Genomic DNA, 18369 nt, shown 5'->3' on the forward strand with positions numbered 1-18369 from the left:
CTTAGTGAAGACACTGTTAATGGTCGACCATTTCTTCAAAGGGGTGTTAAGGGGGCAAGAGAATACAGAGGAGATCTGACAGGTCTAATAAATGATAAAATAGAGGGAAGAATGGCAGGAAGGAGGTGAGAATTCAGGATATAGGTGGACAGGTCAGATTGAAGAATCAACCTTAGTTGCTAAACGTTTATCTCCTTTATTACCTTTGGCCCTGAAAGAAAAGGCTAATTCTAGGAGTCTTCAGACTCAGTTTCACCGATTTCAAACATGCTGCTTACTGTGAGGTTCAAGTCACTTCACTGTTACAAGCCTCAATGTCCTCAACTGCAATATGAGAATAACGATAATTACCTTATTCCTCAGCGTCCCAAGGAACAAATGAAACAACATGTTAAATTCTTTGACACTATAAAATGTTGTTGAAATATGTGGTGTTAGAACTACACACTTGTCATTTTCATAAGTCTTTCCTTTTTCAATTTCAGACAGAACTCAAAAGCTTGATGGACAACGCTTCTTCTTCCTTTGAATTTGCTAAAGAACTCATCAGGCACAATCTGGTGAGTAATGGTTTCCCCTCTTGACTGACTGGAGTCCTGCCCCCTTTAGCCCATCTCAGCAGTTAGAAAGATGAAGGCAGAGAGATATCTCAGCAAATATTCTTCTACTCCACGTGAACTCCTCCTTGCTGTCCAGGAGAGAAAATGTGTTTAAAACATCAGGCCTTTTCATCAAGGAAATCCTTATTGGGAAGGTGGTAATATACAAGGTGGACAAAAGTAGATCTGCAGTTGTAATACAAATAACAATACTAATAAATAATAATACAAGAAGAAACTCTGTTTCATGTACTCACAACTGTAAACATTATTTTGCCCACTCTCTCTATATATAGGGGAGGAAAAGTAATTTTTGTTTTACTCTTCTAAGTTCTTGTAACTGGCCTAATAATCAAACTGACACTAGACAGATTAACAAGCGAAATAACCAAATGTATTACGTGTGTACCTGTAAAGGCTTCATAAGAATATGGTCCTGGGGACAAATCAGGCAGTTGAGGCTTATAAGCTCTCTTCGGCCAAGGAGAGAGGGGGTAGTGGTTTGGACTTCAAAGGGAAGGTAAGCAATTCAGAGGCAGATGCTAAGGAGTAAACATTTGGTAAACAAATTGTTGTTGGGCCACCCAGAAACCAGGGGACTCAAGGAGGACTCTCACACACAGGGAATGTGGGTTCCTCCCTGTCTGCCACACTCAGGTCGCATGAAAATGCAGTGTTCTATGATAGCTCCCTTCCTGGTGCAGGCTTTTCTACCTGAATTCCTTTATGCGGGTAAGGGGGAGGTACAGAGCTCCTCTTGAGTCTTTTGTTTCTTAAAGGTAAGCAGCGTAAAGCAATCAATACCTTCAAAAGGCATGTTTTGGAGTGGCAGACTGCTCCCCGGCAGGCAGTGTAGATCCACGTGTTTGGTCTGTTGGCAAAGACAGAGGAGGCTATCTTTGAAGGGTAGAATGAATGGGAAAGGTTTCCTGTGGAAGTCGAAGTTGAGCTCCTCTTTGAAGGATGGCTGAGACTCAGAACTAGGATGACATGGCTGAAAGGCTGTGAGCAGACTGAGGTTGCTGGAGCAGAAGGTTTGCCGTGGGGCATGGTGGAAAGTTAATTTGTTCTTAGCGGGAAAGTAAAGGGGTGAGTAGCGTGAGGGCTGGGTTACGAGGGCCCAGCTAAATCATCCAGGCAGACTAGATGAAGTTCGGCGATGAGTCTGATTCTACTGACCGTGCGATACTGCGGTGCAGAGCGGCTGCCTTCAACTCAGACGTCTGGGGGCATTGAGCGAATTACTTAATATTGCTGCGTTTCAGATTCCTCATCTAAAAATGGCAATAATAACTATACCTTTCCTTCTGATTTCTCTATGTCTCTCTTTAGCACCAATTCTCCCAGCATACATGCATAGTTATAGACTCACCTCCCCCTTGATTTCTGATTTCTACTCAGTCCCGTATTTGTATCAGTTCTTCCCTCACAATGTCTTGTATTTATTGTGTTATTTCTATAAGTCAGGCCTGCATCACAAATACAGTCTTTGTTGGATGGTTTCTACTATGAGCTTCTGCCTCTGATCTTTTCACTTCTAAACTAGTTTATAAGTAAAGCCAGATTAATTTTTGTGGAGAATGATCTGTTAGAGATACTAGTCTGGATATTAAGTTTGGAGCAAGATTGAGACTGGAGAACAGGGTTGGAGTTTTCATGAGGGGAGTGATTGCCGATGTCCTGACAGTTAAATGTGGGAGACCTGGTTAAAAACAGAGAAAAATATGGTTCCAAGAGAGCGTCCGTGTTTAAGGGACTGGAGGAAGAAGTGTAAGTAAATAAGATAAGAAAAGGCAGGCAAGAAAGAGCACCCAGATAACGTAATGTCATTTACAACCCCACATTTTAATCACGTGGGAGATTGTTAAAAATTATGGTGCATTGGCTGCACCCCCCCAGAGACTCTTATTTAACGGTTGGGCTGGGGCCCAGCTATCAGTATTTTTCTTAGAAGCTTCCCAGTAGATACAATAGATCTAGAAAACCCACTGTATATATGGAAGGAGCAATCAGCTAGTAAATAGGGATTATCCTTGGAGAGTGAGATTAAAGAAACAAGTGACAATATGGAAGTTTTCCTTTTACAAAGTTTATTTTTCCCCAATGAACACATGTTACTGTTAAAGTTGAAAAGAAAACTTGAATAATACTGAACAATATAAATGGTTGTGATGAACACCAACTTTAGCAATCAGACTTGAGGTCAAAATCGAGCCAGGTACTAGCTTTGTAAGAGTTTTTACCCCCTCCTTACCTGCCCAAAGAGATTCAGAGAGAAAAATCTGCTTCAGGAAGAGAGCTTTTGCATATTCACCTTTGGAAAAATGAATTAAGTGAGGCAGATAGGGGGGATCCAAGCAGGAACCTGCTCCCTGGCTTCCCCTTTGTTTCTGGGTGGCCCTGCAAATGTTTGTTAACAGAACGTTTGCTCTGTCTCAACTACCTGTGAATGGCCTACCTCCCCTTTCTTTGTCCAAAATGATGTGTCTACCTCATTTTGCCTCACTGTCTTTAGAATGCTTATGTGAATTCCCCATAAACACGCATTAAATTTGATTTTCTCCTTTTAATCTGCTGGATGCCATTTGAATTATGTGACCAGCCAGAAGAACTGAAGAGGTGAGGGGGAAGTTGCCCCGGCTGGAGAGAGGTCCTCTAGCGTGTTGTAAGCATTTAGCAGAGGGCTGTCAGGGTCAAAACTGCAGACGCATCATGGAGCAAGAGGGCTGCAAAGGCCACTGAATTTGGTTAAAAGGGTTAATCTGTGATGTGTGAGGGTAAATTTACTAGTGTGCTGGAGCAGAAGCCACTTTTCTGGGAGGTTAACAAGTGAGGGGAGGAGAAGAAAATTGAGGCAGGAAGCCACATACTTTTGAAGGTGGCATGGAAGGAAAGGAGAAAACTAGGGTGCTCTCCAGAGGGGACAGTGGCACCCAGTGCGACACTTTATACAAGAACCATTGTGTATGTTTAAAGTTGAGAAGTAGGACCGTGGCTAATGAAGTCAGAGTGACTAGTTACTGGAGAAACAAGGTCCAGGTGGAGTTAGAAGTCAAGAGATCAAGAAGACAGGTGGAGGAATTGATCGTGGTAAAAGAAGTGAACATCTCGGATAAGAAGGAACCCCAAAATGATGACTTTTAGATGTCTAAGTAGATACTTTGAGGTAGACGGTCTTGATTGCTGAGTACTTACTTGGGAGACAACTCGTTATGTGCCAGACCCTGCGCTGGGCTCTGGGAACACGGCAGTGAGCACAGCTGTCCTTGCACGGGGGTGTTTCTGTTTCCGCTGTTCTCCGTGACCTGTATTATCAGGTGACAGCACGCTTACATGTTTGCTTTGGGGAGGTCACTCCTCACTTGAGTATAGCCTGCACTGTGACAGGGGAGTGACGTGTTCCCGCTGCATCCCTTGTGCTTATCACAGCACCAGGCACGTAGTAGGGGCTGATGGGCATGTACTGATTAATTAAATGAAATATCGCCTGCTCAGTGCTACCCAGAGAGCCCACTTTAACTCCTTTAATCTCCGTGACAACCCTGAAAGGCCCATGTCACTAATTTAGGTACACGTGTAGAGATGAGGACACAGGCTCGGGAAAGGTCATATATACTCCTTTTTTGGATTTTTTTTTTCCATCGATGTTTCTTCATGGGATTTTTGATGTAGAATATCTGCCTAGAAAAAAAGTTTCATTAATGATTGGGTACTTGAAGAGTTTTCTGAAGTTTTTATGAAAAGGAAATGTATGCAATGCATTTATCCTGTTTTTAAGACTTAGTCTAATTCAGATAATGGCTTTTTTCCAGTGAGGCTGAGGTCATGTGTATGTAGAGAGCTTCAAACGTGTGTTCATCTTTTTGAAGGATAACCGACTGCATTACACTAGTCACAGTTCTAGGGACCGAAGTACACAGTGAATGCGAGTCCCTTGTCATGTGGAGCGTCTACGCTGGTGGGCGTGACAGAAAAACAGATGAAAACACATGTGAAGTGAAGTTAGAAAGGACGATAAGGGTATAAAGACTGATAGTGGAGACAGGTTTTAGATAGGGTAAAAAATGAAATATTTAAATACAAGAATCAAAATTAGAGGGGAGGGGAAAGAACAGAGGTGGTTAGAAGCACAGGTAATAGGCAATAACACATTCAGTGATAAAACACCTGAAGATATTAACTGATGCCCAGAGCTGTTTCGGTTGGCTATCACGGGCCCAGTTGTAAGTGGCAGCTCCTGAAACATTTCCATCAATAAATATGTTTGTACTTATTGCCACGATAACACAGCTTCTCTGTCTCTAGGTGGTTTTCCGAGGAGGTGAAGGGGCTTTGCAGGTTTTGCCTCCCCTGGTCGATGTCATTCCTGAAGCTAGGCTAAACTTAGTAATTTACTACCTTCGCCAAGGTGAGAAAAATTTATCTTGGTCTTGCTTATACAGATATAGTTCAGGACATTTAGTCTCTAGTTGAACTACCGCTTAGTTTTTAAAATCCGTAACACTTCCAAAACTGTATTTGCAAAGGTTCACATGGCGGGCAAATTGTGCGGTGCTTATTGGTTGTGCTTTTGCTCCTTAGCCTCTCTGTCCTGCGCTGTTGCTTCCGACCTTCTCCCTCATTCCTTTTTCTATTTTCCTCTTATTTTCCTCTCCTTTATTCTCCACACGTTCTATTTTAGTTTTCCCATTGTTTTTTGTTCCCCTCCCTGGCAGTTCTTTCTTTTTTTTTATGGTTCCCCTATGTATCGTATACATCCACACTTTGTTGAGTCTTTTAAAATTATTAACTGTTTTTTATTTGCTCTAATTGTCTGCCTTTCTCTTTCTTTGTACCCCTGGTTTCTTATGAGAAATATTATGATTTAAAGAGAATGTGACTTTTTTATTGTCCTAAGCAAGGTTGAAATTGTTAGACACATGCAAAAAGCAGTCTTTGACCTAATATGTCCTTACAATGCGTACAGGGTGGTAGCGGCCACACCAGGCCGTGGCACCCGGACCTCGGGCTGACTAACGGAGTGGGCCTTCTGGGGGCCTGGCGAAAACCGGCCCGACAACGTCTTCCTCCCCGAGGAAAATGTGCTCATCAAAATAAACCATGAACTCACAAACACTTCTCTCTTTGTGGTATATAAGCACACAGAAATGTGCTTTTGGATAAGAACTAAAGAAACATATTTTATGAATTAATTTGTATTATACGTGTTCTCAAACGTAAACAAATGTAACTAGTATGCACACCCAAATAGTCATCCCAGACTCAACAGCTTTCAAGGCACCGACGGTATTTGTCCATCTGCCCCCCCTTTTTTGTTGCTGCGTGTTGGAAAGCAAATCCCAGGCTTCCTGCCATTTCACTCTGCGTGCTCAGTACAGGGGGACAAACGTAGGTTTGCAGGTGTGAGTGCACAAGCCAGTTTATTCTTGTAATATTTATGTATTTACTGGTTACTGTATTTATTTATATTATTGGTCTTCTTCTTATTGTTATTATTTTATATCCTTACTTATTATTTATCTTTTAGGTAATGATGGCAGGTAATTTTACCTACTTTTGCCCACCCCTGTATCTATCTCTTATTTGTTGTTGTTGAAAAAACATTTGTTTAATGGTTGCTTTTCTCCAATAACTATAACGTCTTTGGTATGTAATACCCAGTCCATATTTTTAGCTTGAATATTTTTCAAGTGCTTTATAGCTTAATATGGTTTTCCTAAGGATATTTGGTTATCTTTTATTTATTTATTTATTTATTTTTACAGACAGGGAAAGGGAAGGAGAAAGAGAGGAAAAAAATCACTGATGTGAGAGAGAAACAGCAATAGGCTGCCTCTTGTACACATCCCAACCAGGGGCCAGTGTGTGTCCTGAACGGGAATCGAACTGGTGACCTTCTGCTTTGTTGGACGTTGCTCAACCAACTGAGCCACACCAGTCAGGGTGACATTTGATAGTATTTAGGGTAACTACTCAACATCGAACTTGATAGAGAATTAGAGGACAGGTAGAATAGATCATTTTTCTCATGGATGTTTGAGTACTAAAGGAACTTACTTTGAGGGGACTGTTTCAGAAGAGGTTGCTGAAATAGAGACGAGTGTAGCTACTTTTTTTTGTTTTGTTTTTTGTATTTCAGATGATGTACAAGAAGCTTATAACTTAATTAAGGATCTGGAACCTACTACTCCTCAGGTAATTGAGAATGTGTCGTATTTTTACTAGCCAAGTTCTGTTTAAAAAGGAACTTTGGAACAGTAGCTGGAAGGCATATTAAAGAAGCTTCCTGCTTATAAAGTCCCAGGAGAGTCCATGTATATTGATCTAGGAATGTTTTGTGGGACTCTTGATATAAGAATGAATGTTCTGGGTTTTTTGATATATCTAAACTCCTTATATGTGATCGTTTCCTCAAAAGGGTTGAGGTTTGAAAATACCGAAACCCAGAATTCTGATGAAAGCAATGACTTGTGTCACCAGGGCAGTTGTCTGGAACTTGCCCGTCTTCCCCCACATGGCTATCACGGCAGCCCCTTGCAGTCAGGGACGTGCCTGTGTTGCATGTCTGGTGCTGTGACACTAAGCACACAGCAGCCATTCTACTTACTGAATAAAGGACTGGTGAGAAATGTTTCCAGACCCATGAAGTCTAAACAGGTACATTTCTCAAATGCATTAAAAGCTTCAGCATCTTCTCTATGATTCTTTTGATGGAACTTCTTAAATAAAAAGAGTACCTACATAAACATTGATAAAACTGCTAAGAAGGGTAAGTGTTGAAGATAGAAACGAGTTTGAAAAGGAAATATGTGAGACCCCAGGACTCCAAAGGAGACTGACTTACAAATAAAAACCAGAGACACTTTTTTTTTTTTTAAAGAAAGGATCACTAGCAAAGAAAGATTATTATGTCATTGGAAAGGGGAAAATATGATATGATCACAGAGAATGGCAGGCTGACAAAGTGATAAAAATTATTATGTAAATATTTTACTATTAATTTGTTCCCATTGCATTGAAATGAAACAAAACTTAACTCCCAAAAGTTTCCATTGAGTTATTTCTGCTGGAGATTGAGAATTTACAGATATGGTGAGTTCTGTTACATAGACATTCACCTGCTGGAAACGAAATGAATGGCTTGTAATTCTTTCATTAAGGCTAGGAATAGAACAGAGAAAGTGACTCTGAGTAACTTTTGATAGTACATTTAAAGGATTGAGTTGATACAAATAATTAACTTGAAAGATATCTCATAGCTCCACATTCCTTTACAATCAATCAGTATTATTCCATGTTTCCAGGAGTATATCCTCAAAGGAGTGGTCAATGCAGCCCTTGGCCAGGAAATGGGCTCCGTGAGTATAAAATCGCTGCTCATTTATAGTTTGCAAAGTTATGCAGTGTATGGAAGACAGTCAAAACAAATGTTGGAGTTCAACCAGCCATAAGCTTTTAAATAGGCTCTTCTGCACTTCCTCCTTTTGTCCGTATCCCCCCGTCAGATTCCACTGTAAAAAGAATTCTGCATTAAAGACAAAAGAGGGGGCTTTAATGCTAAGAATTGTTGCTGTGTTTAAAAAGAGCCTAATTTTTATTTATTATTATTATTATTTTAAACCTTATTTATTTACTTTTAGAGGGAGGGTAAGGGAGAGAAACATCAATGTGTGGTTGCCTTTTGCATGCCCCCAACCAGGGACCAGGCCTGCAACCCAGGCATGTGCCCTGGCTGGGAATCGAACTGGCAGCCCTTTGCTTTGCAGGCTCGCGCTCAGTCCACTGAGCCACACCAGCCAGGGCAAGAGCCTAGTTTTTATAAACAGTATATATATATATCTAATAACAAATCATTGCACAGCTTCATTCTTATTTTCAGTGACTTAAAAAAAAAACACTGCACACCTCCGAGCTATAATTTTGGCAGCTGTAAAATGGAAATAATTGTTTCTATGGGAGAGCTTTTATAGACATGAAAACTTTGTCTAAAACTAAGCTCTTATTCATCTGTTATTCATCTAGTATTCTAAAAATAGTAATTCTTTTATTCTTTGGCATTCTAATATTCTAAATAAGAATACTAAGTTGTTTTTGGAACAAAGTGGGATATAAATAAATCTTATCTTTAACTCACTTCACAGTCCTCCTTTAACAGATAGGCAGTAAGTAGTTATTGAATAAATGAATGAGTTCATTTAATAAATACTTCTTGTTATAACCACAGTCCTACTACAAGTTCTGATATATGGTAAAAAAGCAATAAATATGTGTTGAATAAATGAATGAGTTCATTTAATGAAGTCACTTTTAGGATGGAACTTGGGGATGAATTTTTTTTCTTTTCTATCTGATGCTGAAGTGGCTTTAATTCACTTTCATGCTTTCATTTTCTAGTTGCTTATGCTAATAAGAATTAGTTTTGTTTTGGGGGGAATTTAAAGCAAGGGTATGTGTTTTAACAATCTTGACAAATGTTAAGACCATAAAGTATAGGGGAGGGCCGGGGTCGGGGGGAGGGAGGGGAGGAAAAGGCAGAGAACTACTTGAACAACAACAACAAAAAAAACCCTCGAAAAAACCCCCATAAAGTATAATACAAATAAAATGTTTTCAGCTTATTCCTCTATATCGGCTCTGCTTTGCTTTTCAGAGGGATCACATGAAAATTGCCCAGCAGTTCTTTCAGTTGGTGGGAGGATCAGCGAGTGAATGTGGTATGTCCGAAACCTGTCTTTCCAGCATGAGTCATCATTGTAGTCGGTCGTATGCTGACTGGCCAAGTTTGACTCTGTCCAGGGGTACATCTGTTAGGTTTCCCGCTGCAAAGTGGGAAGTCAGACACAGCAAAGAAGATTGGAATTAGCCCTTCTCAACCTCTCAGCTGAAATGGGATGAGAGGATGTAGACATAGAGGAGAATAAGTATATCCTTCAGCTCATGAAAGTTTTAAAATTTTGATTCTATTTTTTTATTTGAAACATTAACTTTTATTGATTTTTGAAGAGCTCTTTATGTATTAAAGTTCTGTCATGCTGTAGACATTTTTCCCAGTGGGTCATTTGACGTTTAACTTTGCCTATCATATTTTTCCTTATATAAAAGTATTTAAATCTTACCTAATTAAGTGTATCTTTTCCATGATGATTTCTTACACGGGTTTCAAGCTTTGACAGTGTTTCTTACCCCTGCTATTGTATGTTATATAATATTTACCTATATTTCCCACAAGTAGTTTTGGGGTTCTGTTTCTATTATTAAAATATTGATTCCATTAGCCAAGGTTCAGTGTAAGATCTGAGGAAGAGCTATAAAAAGGGCTGACAGCCCTGACTGGTGTGGCTCAGGGGGTTGGGGGTCATCCCGCAAACGAAAGGTTACTGGTTTGATTCTCAGTTGCAGGCTAGGTCCCTGGTTGGGGAGTGAGAGAGGTAACCAATCAATGTTTCTCTCTCACACTGATGTTTCTCTCCCTCTCTTTCTCCCTTCTTTCCCCTCTCTCTGAAAAATAAATAAAAAAAATCTTAAAAAAAATAAGTAAAAAGGGCTGATAGTATGAACCCACATGACTGTACTAGTCGTCTACGGCCAGCATGCATTCTGATGACATGTTCGTGCTAAATCGGCTGTTAGATGTTTTTATCACCCCTGGATATTTTTTCAGATTTTTACCAAAACCATTTATTGAATAATATCTCCTTTTCCCATTTCATTTATTCATACAACAAAAATGTATCGAGGTGTTGGAGATATAAGCTGTAAACAAAACTAAGAAGTCCCCTTTTCTTGTGGAGCATACAGTGTGGTGCGACAGACTATAAACCTAAGAAATAAATAGATTATATAGTGTATATGACTGTGATGAGTTGCTATAGGGAAAAATTGAGCAGAAAGGGAACAAGGAGGACTGGGAGTGCAGGAGGCGGGCATGAGGCTTATACTAACCATCTGCCACCTCAGGGAGGAACATGACATCAGGTGAAAAGTGGGTCAGGGTCTGGGTCAGACGGCACATTATTTCTCCACGTGAGCCTGAAAGTGCTGGGTTGCCTTAGGTAATGCTGGAGACTGAGCCACGTGAGTGGCGTGGCTGGAGAAGCCCCAGAAAAGATCTGGAAAATACTGAGCCCGCGGGGCACGTGTTTGTTCTGGACTCACACCGAGAGGGTTTACTGGTCACTCTCAGGTACTGTGATCTCCATTATGCTGAAGGTTCGTCTGCTGAACAGAATCTGTGATTTCAGAGTCTGGAAAGCTGTCTCGGAATACATTCCTGTCTCCAAATTATAAAATAACTGAAATGTCAGCTAAAGATACCTGTTAGTTTCGTGAATACACAGGGCCTCTTTCCCACTCTATTTCAGATACAATACCGGGCAGGCAGTGCATGGCTTCCTGTTTCTTCCTGCTTAAGCAATTTGATGATGTCTTGATTTACCTCAACTCATTTAAGGTCAGTATAGAATCTCCTAGATGACTGTGTGTACAAAATACTTTTTATAATGTGTTGGAGATAAGATACTCATAGAGATGGCCCTTTTACTACGGTGGCATTAGTGGCATCAGCGAATTCCTTAAGCTTATTTTTGTGCTTACCTGGTATCACTGATGTTTTTATATGTTAAGGCTCAATGTGACCTGTTCCTGGGATGTTTTTCAGAGTTACTTCTATAATGACGACACCTTTAACTTTAATTATGCCCAAGCCAAAGCTGCAACAGGCAACACCAGTGAGGGTGAAGAGGTGGGTACCTGTTCGGAATGCGTTTGAATGATGCTGTCTAAAAATGGTGTTAGCTTTTTCTCACTAAAGTAAAATGTTCAAGGATAAAAGAGGATCAAAAGTTTCTTTGTTCTTAGGTTACATTAAAAAATACAATGTGAACAGACATATAAATTTTATAACCATGTTAATGTCTTCCTTTATTTTTGATAAATTTATAAAAGTATAACATACATGGAGAAAAGTATACAAATAAAAGTATATAGCTTGATGGATTTTTTAAGGTGAACAGACCCAAATAATCAGAATCCAAATCATGAAACAGAATATTGTCATAATCCTAGAAACCCCCTCAGCCCCTTTTTGAGTCCATCTCTTTCCTCCAAGGCTAACCATGCTCTTGACTTCTAACTTCATAGAGTGATTTGTCTAAATTATTCAAAAGAATTCAGTTGAATTATTCAATTGAATTTTGTTATTCAACAAATTATTGAACTAATTTCCATTAAGGTTTCTTTTTCGACTATGAGCTCTTTTAAAATGTGTTTCATGATTTTCAAACATGCACTATCCCTTTAAGCTTACTTTATTTCGATTTCTAACTTAATTGTATTGTGGCCAACAGTGTTGTCTATATCACCAGTCCTTTAAAATTGTTGGGGTAGGGGGGAGGGAAGGGGAGAAAAGGCATACAACTGTAATTGAATAACAATAAAAATTAAAAAAATAAAATAAAATAAAATAAAATAAAAAAATAAAATTGCCCAGTAACATGGTCATGTGTTCTTGAAAATAGTATGTATCGAGCAGATATTAACCATCCAGTTTAAGTCTCCTGTATCCTTACCCACCTCTTGTCAGCTTGTGAAATCAGTAACTGGGACAAGCGTGCAGAAGTCCCCACAGTTTTTTCCTGCACCTTCTCAGCAGCCCATGTAGAATTCGGTCGTCTGTAAGGCTATATTAATTGTTATTGTAGGATTGGCTGATATGGATGTTTTTACTGCAAAACCATCTTCATGTTTATTCCCTTTCTTTCCTCTTCTTGCAGGTTTTCCTTTTAATCCAAAATGAGAAGTTGAAAAATGATTACATTTACCTCAGTTGGTTAGCTCGGTGCTGTGAGTCTCTCTCTCTCTCTCTTTTTCTTTTACTATAAATACTTTTTTTTATTTTTCAATTACAGTCAACATACAATATAATATTAGTTTAATATACTAATGCACACAGGTGCACAACCCAGTGATTAGACATTGTGTGACTTACTGAGTAGTCACCGTGATAAATCTAGTACCCACCTGGCCATACGTAGTTATTACAGTATTATTGACTGTATTCCCTAGGCTGTACTTGACATCCCTGTGACTATTTTGTGAGTCTTCTTTTAAATGTTACAGAGGACTCCTTTTTTCCTCCCTGCTGTATAATCTTCTGGATGGACATTATACTGAGCGTTTTCTAATTTTGTTTTCTGTTTTGCTCTATGGAATAAGTGAATGCTGAAATCCCGTTATTAATGTCAGTCAGTCAGGGTGGCCGTGTACATACATGTGTACCCTGTGATTAGTTCTACCACAGAGCATTGACCTGGCACTGAGAGATGCCAGGTCTTTCCCATCACAGTGCCCAGAGTCTCAGTGTACAGTGTGTGTGTGTGTGTGTGTGTGTGTGAGAGAGAGAGAGAGAGAGAGAGAGAGAGAGAGAGAGAGATGGTATTGTCATGCTAATTTTACCTCTTCACTATGATGTAGGCCTTGAAAGGGGAAAGTGTCAAAAACCATAATTTTAAAAATATTATACTACTTATAGTCTATCTTTTTCTTTTCACTAACTTTTATTGCTCCTTGGGTTTTAAAATGTGCCCTGAGTTTTAAAGTTGCAGGAACACTTTAGCAATCAGAAATCCTAAATGGGGTGAAAGTATATGAGTAGAACTGAGTGAAGGACAGGTGTCCTCTTTAAGGCAGATGACCTGAGTGGGAACCACTGGAAATCAGCCCAATCTAAAATGACATAATTGTGTGAATCCTAACTTAAATAAAAACGTTCAGTATGGTAGGATTCAGATGGGGAACCAGCTTAATGCCAACATTGCAAGCTTTCCATGCAGGAGCTATTTACCAGTACTTTGTATATTTGAAACCTAGAAACAAGTCCATAGAATAGCAAGATGCAGAAGTATATTTCTTGCATATTTAAAAAGCATAAATATTTGCCCTGGCTGGTGTGGCTCAATGGATTGAGCGCTGGCCTGTGAACTGGAAGGTTATAAGTTCAATTCCTGGTCAGGGCACATGCCTGGGTTGCAGGCCAGGTCCCTATTTGGGGGTGTGTAGGAGGCAGCTGATAGGTGTTTCTCTCTCTCTTTCTCTCTTCCTCCCCCTCTCTTTAAAAGTAAATAAATAAGATCTTTAAAAAAAAACCCAGCATAAATCTTTGTTCCTCTTTGTAGATATAATGAATAAGAAACCAAGACTGGCCTGGGAACTTTATCTCAAGATGGAAACCTCTGCCGAGTCCTTCAGCCTCCTACAGCTCATCGCTAATGACTGCTACAAGGTGAGCCTTGCTGGGGGTAAAGGGAAGTTGAAGATCAGTATCACACAGCCGCATGGGCCAGATATTGGGGGAAAGTGTCCTAGAGACGAAATGGCTGTTGGTGAGAGGATTCGCCCAGTGATATCAGAAACATCATCTCTATTATCAATGAACCGCGCACAGACACGTTTCAGGGTTTTTTGTGTGTACATGAGATCATGATTTAGAGAGGAGGTTTTAGGTTGCTAAAGGCTGTGAATCCTTAGATAGCATCCAGCGCAGATGTTCATCTGTAGTAGGAAATTTGGTTTTGAAGCTCAAGAAAGATGTCCTCTGACATCCAGTGACGTAGACTTGGAGAAATCACCAACACTGCAGTAGTGATTGAAACCCTGAGAAACAGTGAGATTGCCCAGGGAAGAATGGTAGACGGCCGCAGATCAAAGCTTGGGCAACACTAATATGAAAGCAGCAGACAGGAAAGACAGAGGGACCAGAAAACAAAAAGGAAAAAGCAGTCATCTAGTGAAGGTCTGACTCTGGGTGTGTGTAGGGAGTTGGAAAGGCATGGACGAGCTTTTTAGAAAGCAAAAGCTTTTTCAAAAATGAGCCTCAAATTCCAGAAATTCCTATTTTGGGAATATTTCTTCCTATCCAAAAGACAGGAAAATGTCAGGTAAAGGTAAAGAGAGTCCAGTGTCAATCAATAAAATCTCATTGCAAAGTGAATCGTTACCAAAATAAAGCGAGTTACCATCAGTGGAAAAGTTTTTAAAACAGGAAACTTGAAATTCTTTAACGTGACTTGGTGGATGGTATTGATATTAAGTGAGATACGGGAGGCAGAGGGAAAGAAACCATTAAAAAACAGGAATTTAGTTCAATTTTAGATATAATAAATGTGGAGTGTTTGGGGGTCTCCCAGGCAGGGATATTACATGTGGGAGATTATCAGGATGAGCCTGGAGTTCAGGTGAGAGGTCAAGTTTGGAGATTGAGTTCCAGAAATTCACAGCAGTCACGGAGGTGGTGATGGGAACAGCTGCAGCGTGGGCAGGAGGAGCTGCTGGGTGTGGCAGAGAAAGGTTCACCATGGTCCGGGTGAGGCACCCTGTGCTCCCGGGACAGACACAGAACGAAGAGTCAGGGAGAGAGATGGGATGAAGATGAACAGAAAGGAAAGAAACAAACCAGGAGAGGGAGAAAGTGCTTTGCATTACTTATTTTTTCTGACGCTGTTTTATCAAAAGCCAGGGAAGGAGAATGTCAAATATGCATGTAGGTGGAGGTGCATGAGGCCTGAGAAAACAGTAGTAGGTAGAGAAGAATCGGATTAGGCAGCAGATGCAGTGAGTGTACTGTCCACCACAGTCTTTAAAAAATTGATGCTGAGGATAAGGAGGAAAATGTGATGCTGACTGAGAAAGGGAAACAGGGTTAGGGATTTTGGGGGAGGGATTAATTTTTGCAGGTGGATAGAGAGTTATTTTTTGTTTTAGATGAGGAGTAAGAGTATATTTTAGGTGGAGGAGCCATTGAATGGGAGATGAAGAATTCAAGGGGGGGAGCATTTTTTAAAATTTTTTAGAGAGTGAGAGGGGGAGAGAGAGAGAGAGAAGCACCAATGTGTTGTTCCACTTATATACGCATTCATTGGTTGATTCTTGCATGTGCCCTCAACAGGGGTTAGACCCACAACCTTTGTATGTAGGGATGATGCTCTAACCAACCACGCTGTTTAAAATTTTTTTTTTTTTTTTTTAACATTTTGGCATTACCTAGTGTCTCGGTGGTCCTAAGACTACCTGTCAGTTCTGTGATTCAGTGGAAGGACTCACACAACTCAACGTAAAGTTATACTTCCAGCTAAGATGTATTACAGTTCAGGGACAGCAGGAAAAGGGCACACATAGGAGAAGACTAGGAAGGCCAAGCACAGGCTTTCTTGTCCCCACTCTGTGCAGACACACACTCATGTCTTTCTCTGCTGCAAAGTGCAGAGACATTACAAGGCGTCCTTGTCCATGAAACACAAAGGACAAATAGGGAAGAAAGGGCAGAATTGAGTCCTAACATGTCAATAATTTCATTAAATGTAAATGGTCTAAATACAACCGATTCTACGGAGTAGATAAAAAAGATGACCCAACTCTCTCCAAGAAACTCACTTCCAATATTATGATATGGGTGGGTTGAAAATTAAAGCATGGAAAAAATATACCACACTATAGGTAGGCAGTGTTTTTTTAACCCCAGGAAATGAAAACTGTCATTCAGTAAATGCCTGTTGGCAAACGCTTGCTCTCCCAGGCATCGTGGGCCTGACTGCCAAACCTGCCAGACTCTCCTCAGAGGCCGCAACTGCATGAGTAGAACCCCTTCTATCCGCTTTTGGTGTGATGTGGCATCATTATTCTTGACATCCACACCAGACTGCGTGGAGGTCCCTCCTGCTTTTGCAAGGTTATATAATAGGAACAAACTAGTGATACATGCAGTCACTTGGAAAAGCAAGGACATTATGCTGGATGAAAAAAGCCAATCTCAAAGGGCCCCACACTGCTGTTTTATATATATATAAAACAGCAGTTTTTTGTTTTAGATATATATCTAAAACAGATGAGACGGAAAACTCATCTGAGGAACATGGGGTGGTATTCAGCATGTTCTAAAGGCCAAGGAAATTTGTAGTGTTACCTGTCAAAATAAATAGAATGTTTTAAAGATGTGGTGTTTGAAAGTCGTATGCAGTATACACGTGGGCATATGAGATATATATATACATATATATATATATATACATATATATATATATATATATGATATTCTTGAAAATTAGAGAAATATAGAACAAATTAGTGATGGCCAGGGGTGAGGATGGTAAGCAGGGAGGGGAATGCATGTGACTACAGAGGGGTAGCACAAGGGAGATTTTTGTGGTGATGGATCAGTTGTGTATATGAATCTACACACTTTGTGAAAATGACAGAATTGTAGCAATGTACATTTCCTGGGTTTGAGATTGTGAGGTTGTACTGTTGTTATGTAAGCTGTAAGGGGGAGGGGGATTGGGTGAAAGGTACATGAGACCTCCCTGTACTATCTTTGTAACTTCCTGTAAATCTATAATTCAAAGTTAAAAGTTAAAAAAAAAGATTTTATTTATTTACTTCATAGAGAAAGGGGAAGGGAGGGAGACAGACAGGGAAAGATCAACATGTGAGAGATACATCAGTTGGTTGCCTCTCACATGCCCCTGACTAGGGAACCTGGCCCACAACCCAGGCATGTGCCCTGACTGGGAATGAACTGGCAACCTTTTGGTACTCAATCCACTTAGCCACACCAGCCAGGGCCAAAGCTAAAAGTTTTTTAAAAAAATAAACCAACTACAGCTATATCCAACAATATAGATGAATCTTATAAACAAATGTAAGACACAAAAGAATGTTTACAGTATTACTTCATATAGATAAAATTCTGAGAGGCAAAGCCCAAATTGTCTAATGCTATATACATAGGTGATTATAAAGTGGGTCAAAGGACCAATGGCCATATGAGTTGGAATAGTTGTTATTTCTGGAGGGCAGTAGAGGGTTGGGCCTGGAAGCGCCTCAGAGCTTCTGTTCTGCTGTGTTTCCTGTCCTGCCCCGGGTGCTGGTTGCACTTGTATTCTCCTTAGAATCAGACATTAAATCTTGCATGTACATTGCATGCACTGTTCTCTATATGTGTTATTTCACCTCCCCTCCCCCCCCCCCAAAAAAAAGTGCTGCAGAGAACATAGCAAAAAGGATTAATCTCGGAGAGGATTACGAACCCTTCTTCTTGTACGATAGGCCAAAAGGAGGGAAGGGTGAATGAAGGTATAATTTGAACTGAAGGGAGGAAATTTGTGTTTTCCCTATGAAACACAGAAAAAAGCTGGGCTGATAACGCAATAGAGATCTTAAGGAAATTCTTAAATGCGTGTGACAACAGTTTACAGGAATGGAGAAGTAACAAACCACAGCGGGTGGGGGACTGAAGGCTTCAGTGAAATCGGTAACACTGTACGTTGATGACTGCCAGTCGGGAAAACTCATCTGAGGAACATGAGGTGGTATTCAGCATGTTCTAAAGGCCAAGGAAATTTGTAGTGTTACCTGTCAAAATAAATAGAATGTTTTAAAGATGTGGTGTTTGAAAGTCGTATGCAGTATACACGTGGGCATATGAGAATTTAGACAAGGTCAGGGAAAGATCATTTTCTTGGACTGAATATGATCACATTAGCATAAATTGAATGATAGTAATCCTCTACAGACTGTATTGAGAAGATGAAAAATAGTCCACATCACAGTCGCCAGAGTTGATACTCAAGATTAGACTATAATTAGAAGAAATGATTGTATGTATTGATTATAGAGTAACTTGACCATGTGTAGAAAAAATGTTATTTTGTTGAAAACTGAATGAAGGTAAGCTGATTTAAATTGAACCCAAGTACCCAAACTGTGATATTCCTTTTTC

General features: G+C 40.0%; 2 protein-coding genes across 3 annotated transcripts in view; both read left to right on the forward strand.

The window, feature by feature from the left end:
* Nucleotides 1-18369, forward strand: part of FMC1 (formation of mitochondrial complex V assembly factor 1 homolog) — a 394222-nt gene that overhangs the window by 265673 nt on the left and 110180 nt on the right. The window lies entirely within an intron of this gene.
* The window catches only part of IFT56 (intraflagellar transport 56), a 40921-nt gene that overhangs the window by 18710 nt on the left and 3842 nt on the right, over nt 1-18369 (forward strand). For both annotated transcript variants that reach the window (XM_024555028.3, XM_045191178.3), the window contains 9 exons: nt 486-560; nt 4905-5007; nt 6739-6794; nt 7904-7957; nt 9250-9313; nt 10961-11049; nt 11257-11340; nt 12371-12440; nt 13772-13878. In XM_024555028.3, the coding sequence (XP_024410796.1) occupies nt 486-560; nt 4905-5007; nt 6739-6794; nt 7904-7957; nt 9250-9313; nt 10961-11049; nt 11257-11340; nt 12371-12440; nt 13772-13878 (702 nt within the window). The remainder of the gene's footprint in view (nt 1-485; nt 561-4904; nt 5008-6738; nt 6795-7903; nt 7958-9249; nt 9314-10960; nt 11050-11256; nt 11341-12370; nt 12441-13771; nt 13879-18369) is intronic.

The sequence above is a fragment of the Desmodus rotundus genome, chromosome 6, assembly GCF_022682495.2.
Source record: "Desmodus rotundus isolate HL8 chromosome 6, HLdesRot8A.1, whole genome shotgun sequence".
Classification (NCBI taxonomy): Eukaryota; Metazoa; Chordata; class Mammalia; order Chiroptera; family Phyllostomidae; genus Desmodus; species Desmodus rotundus.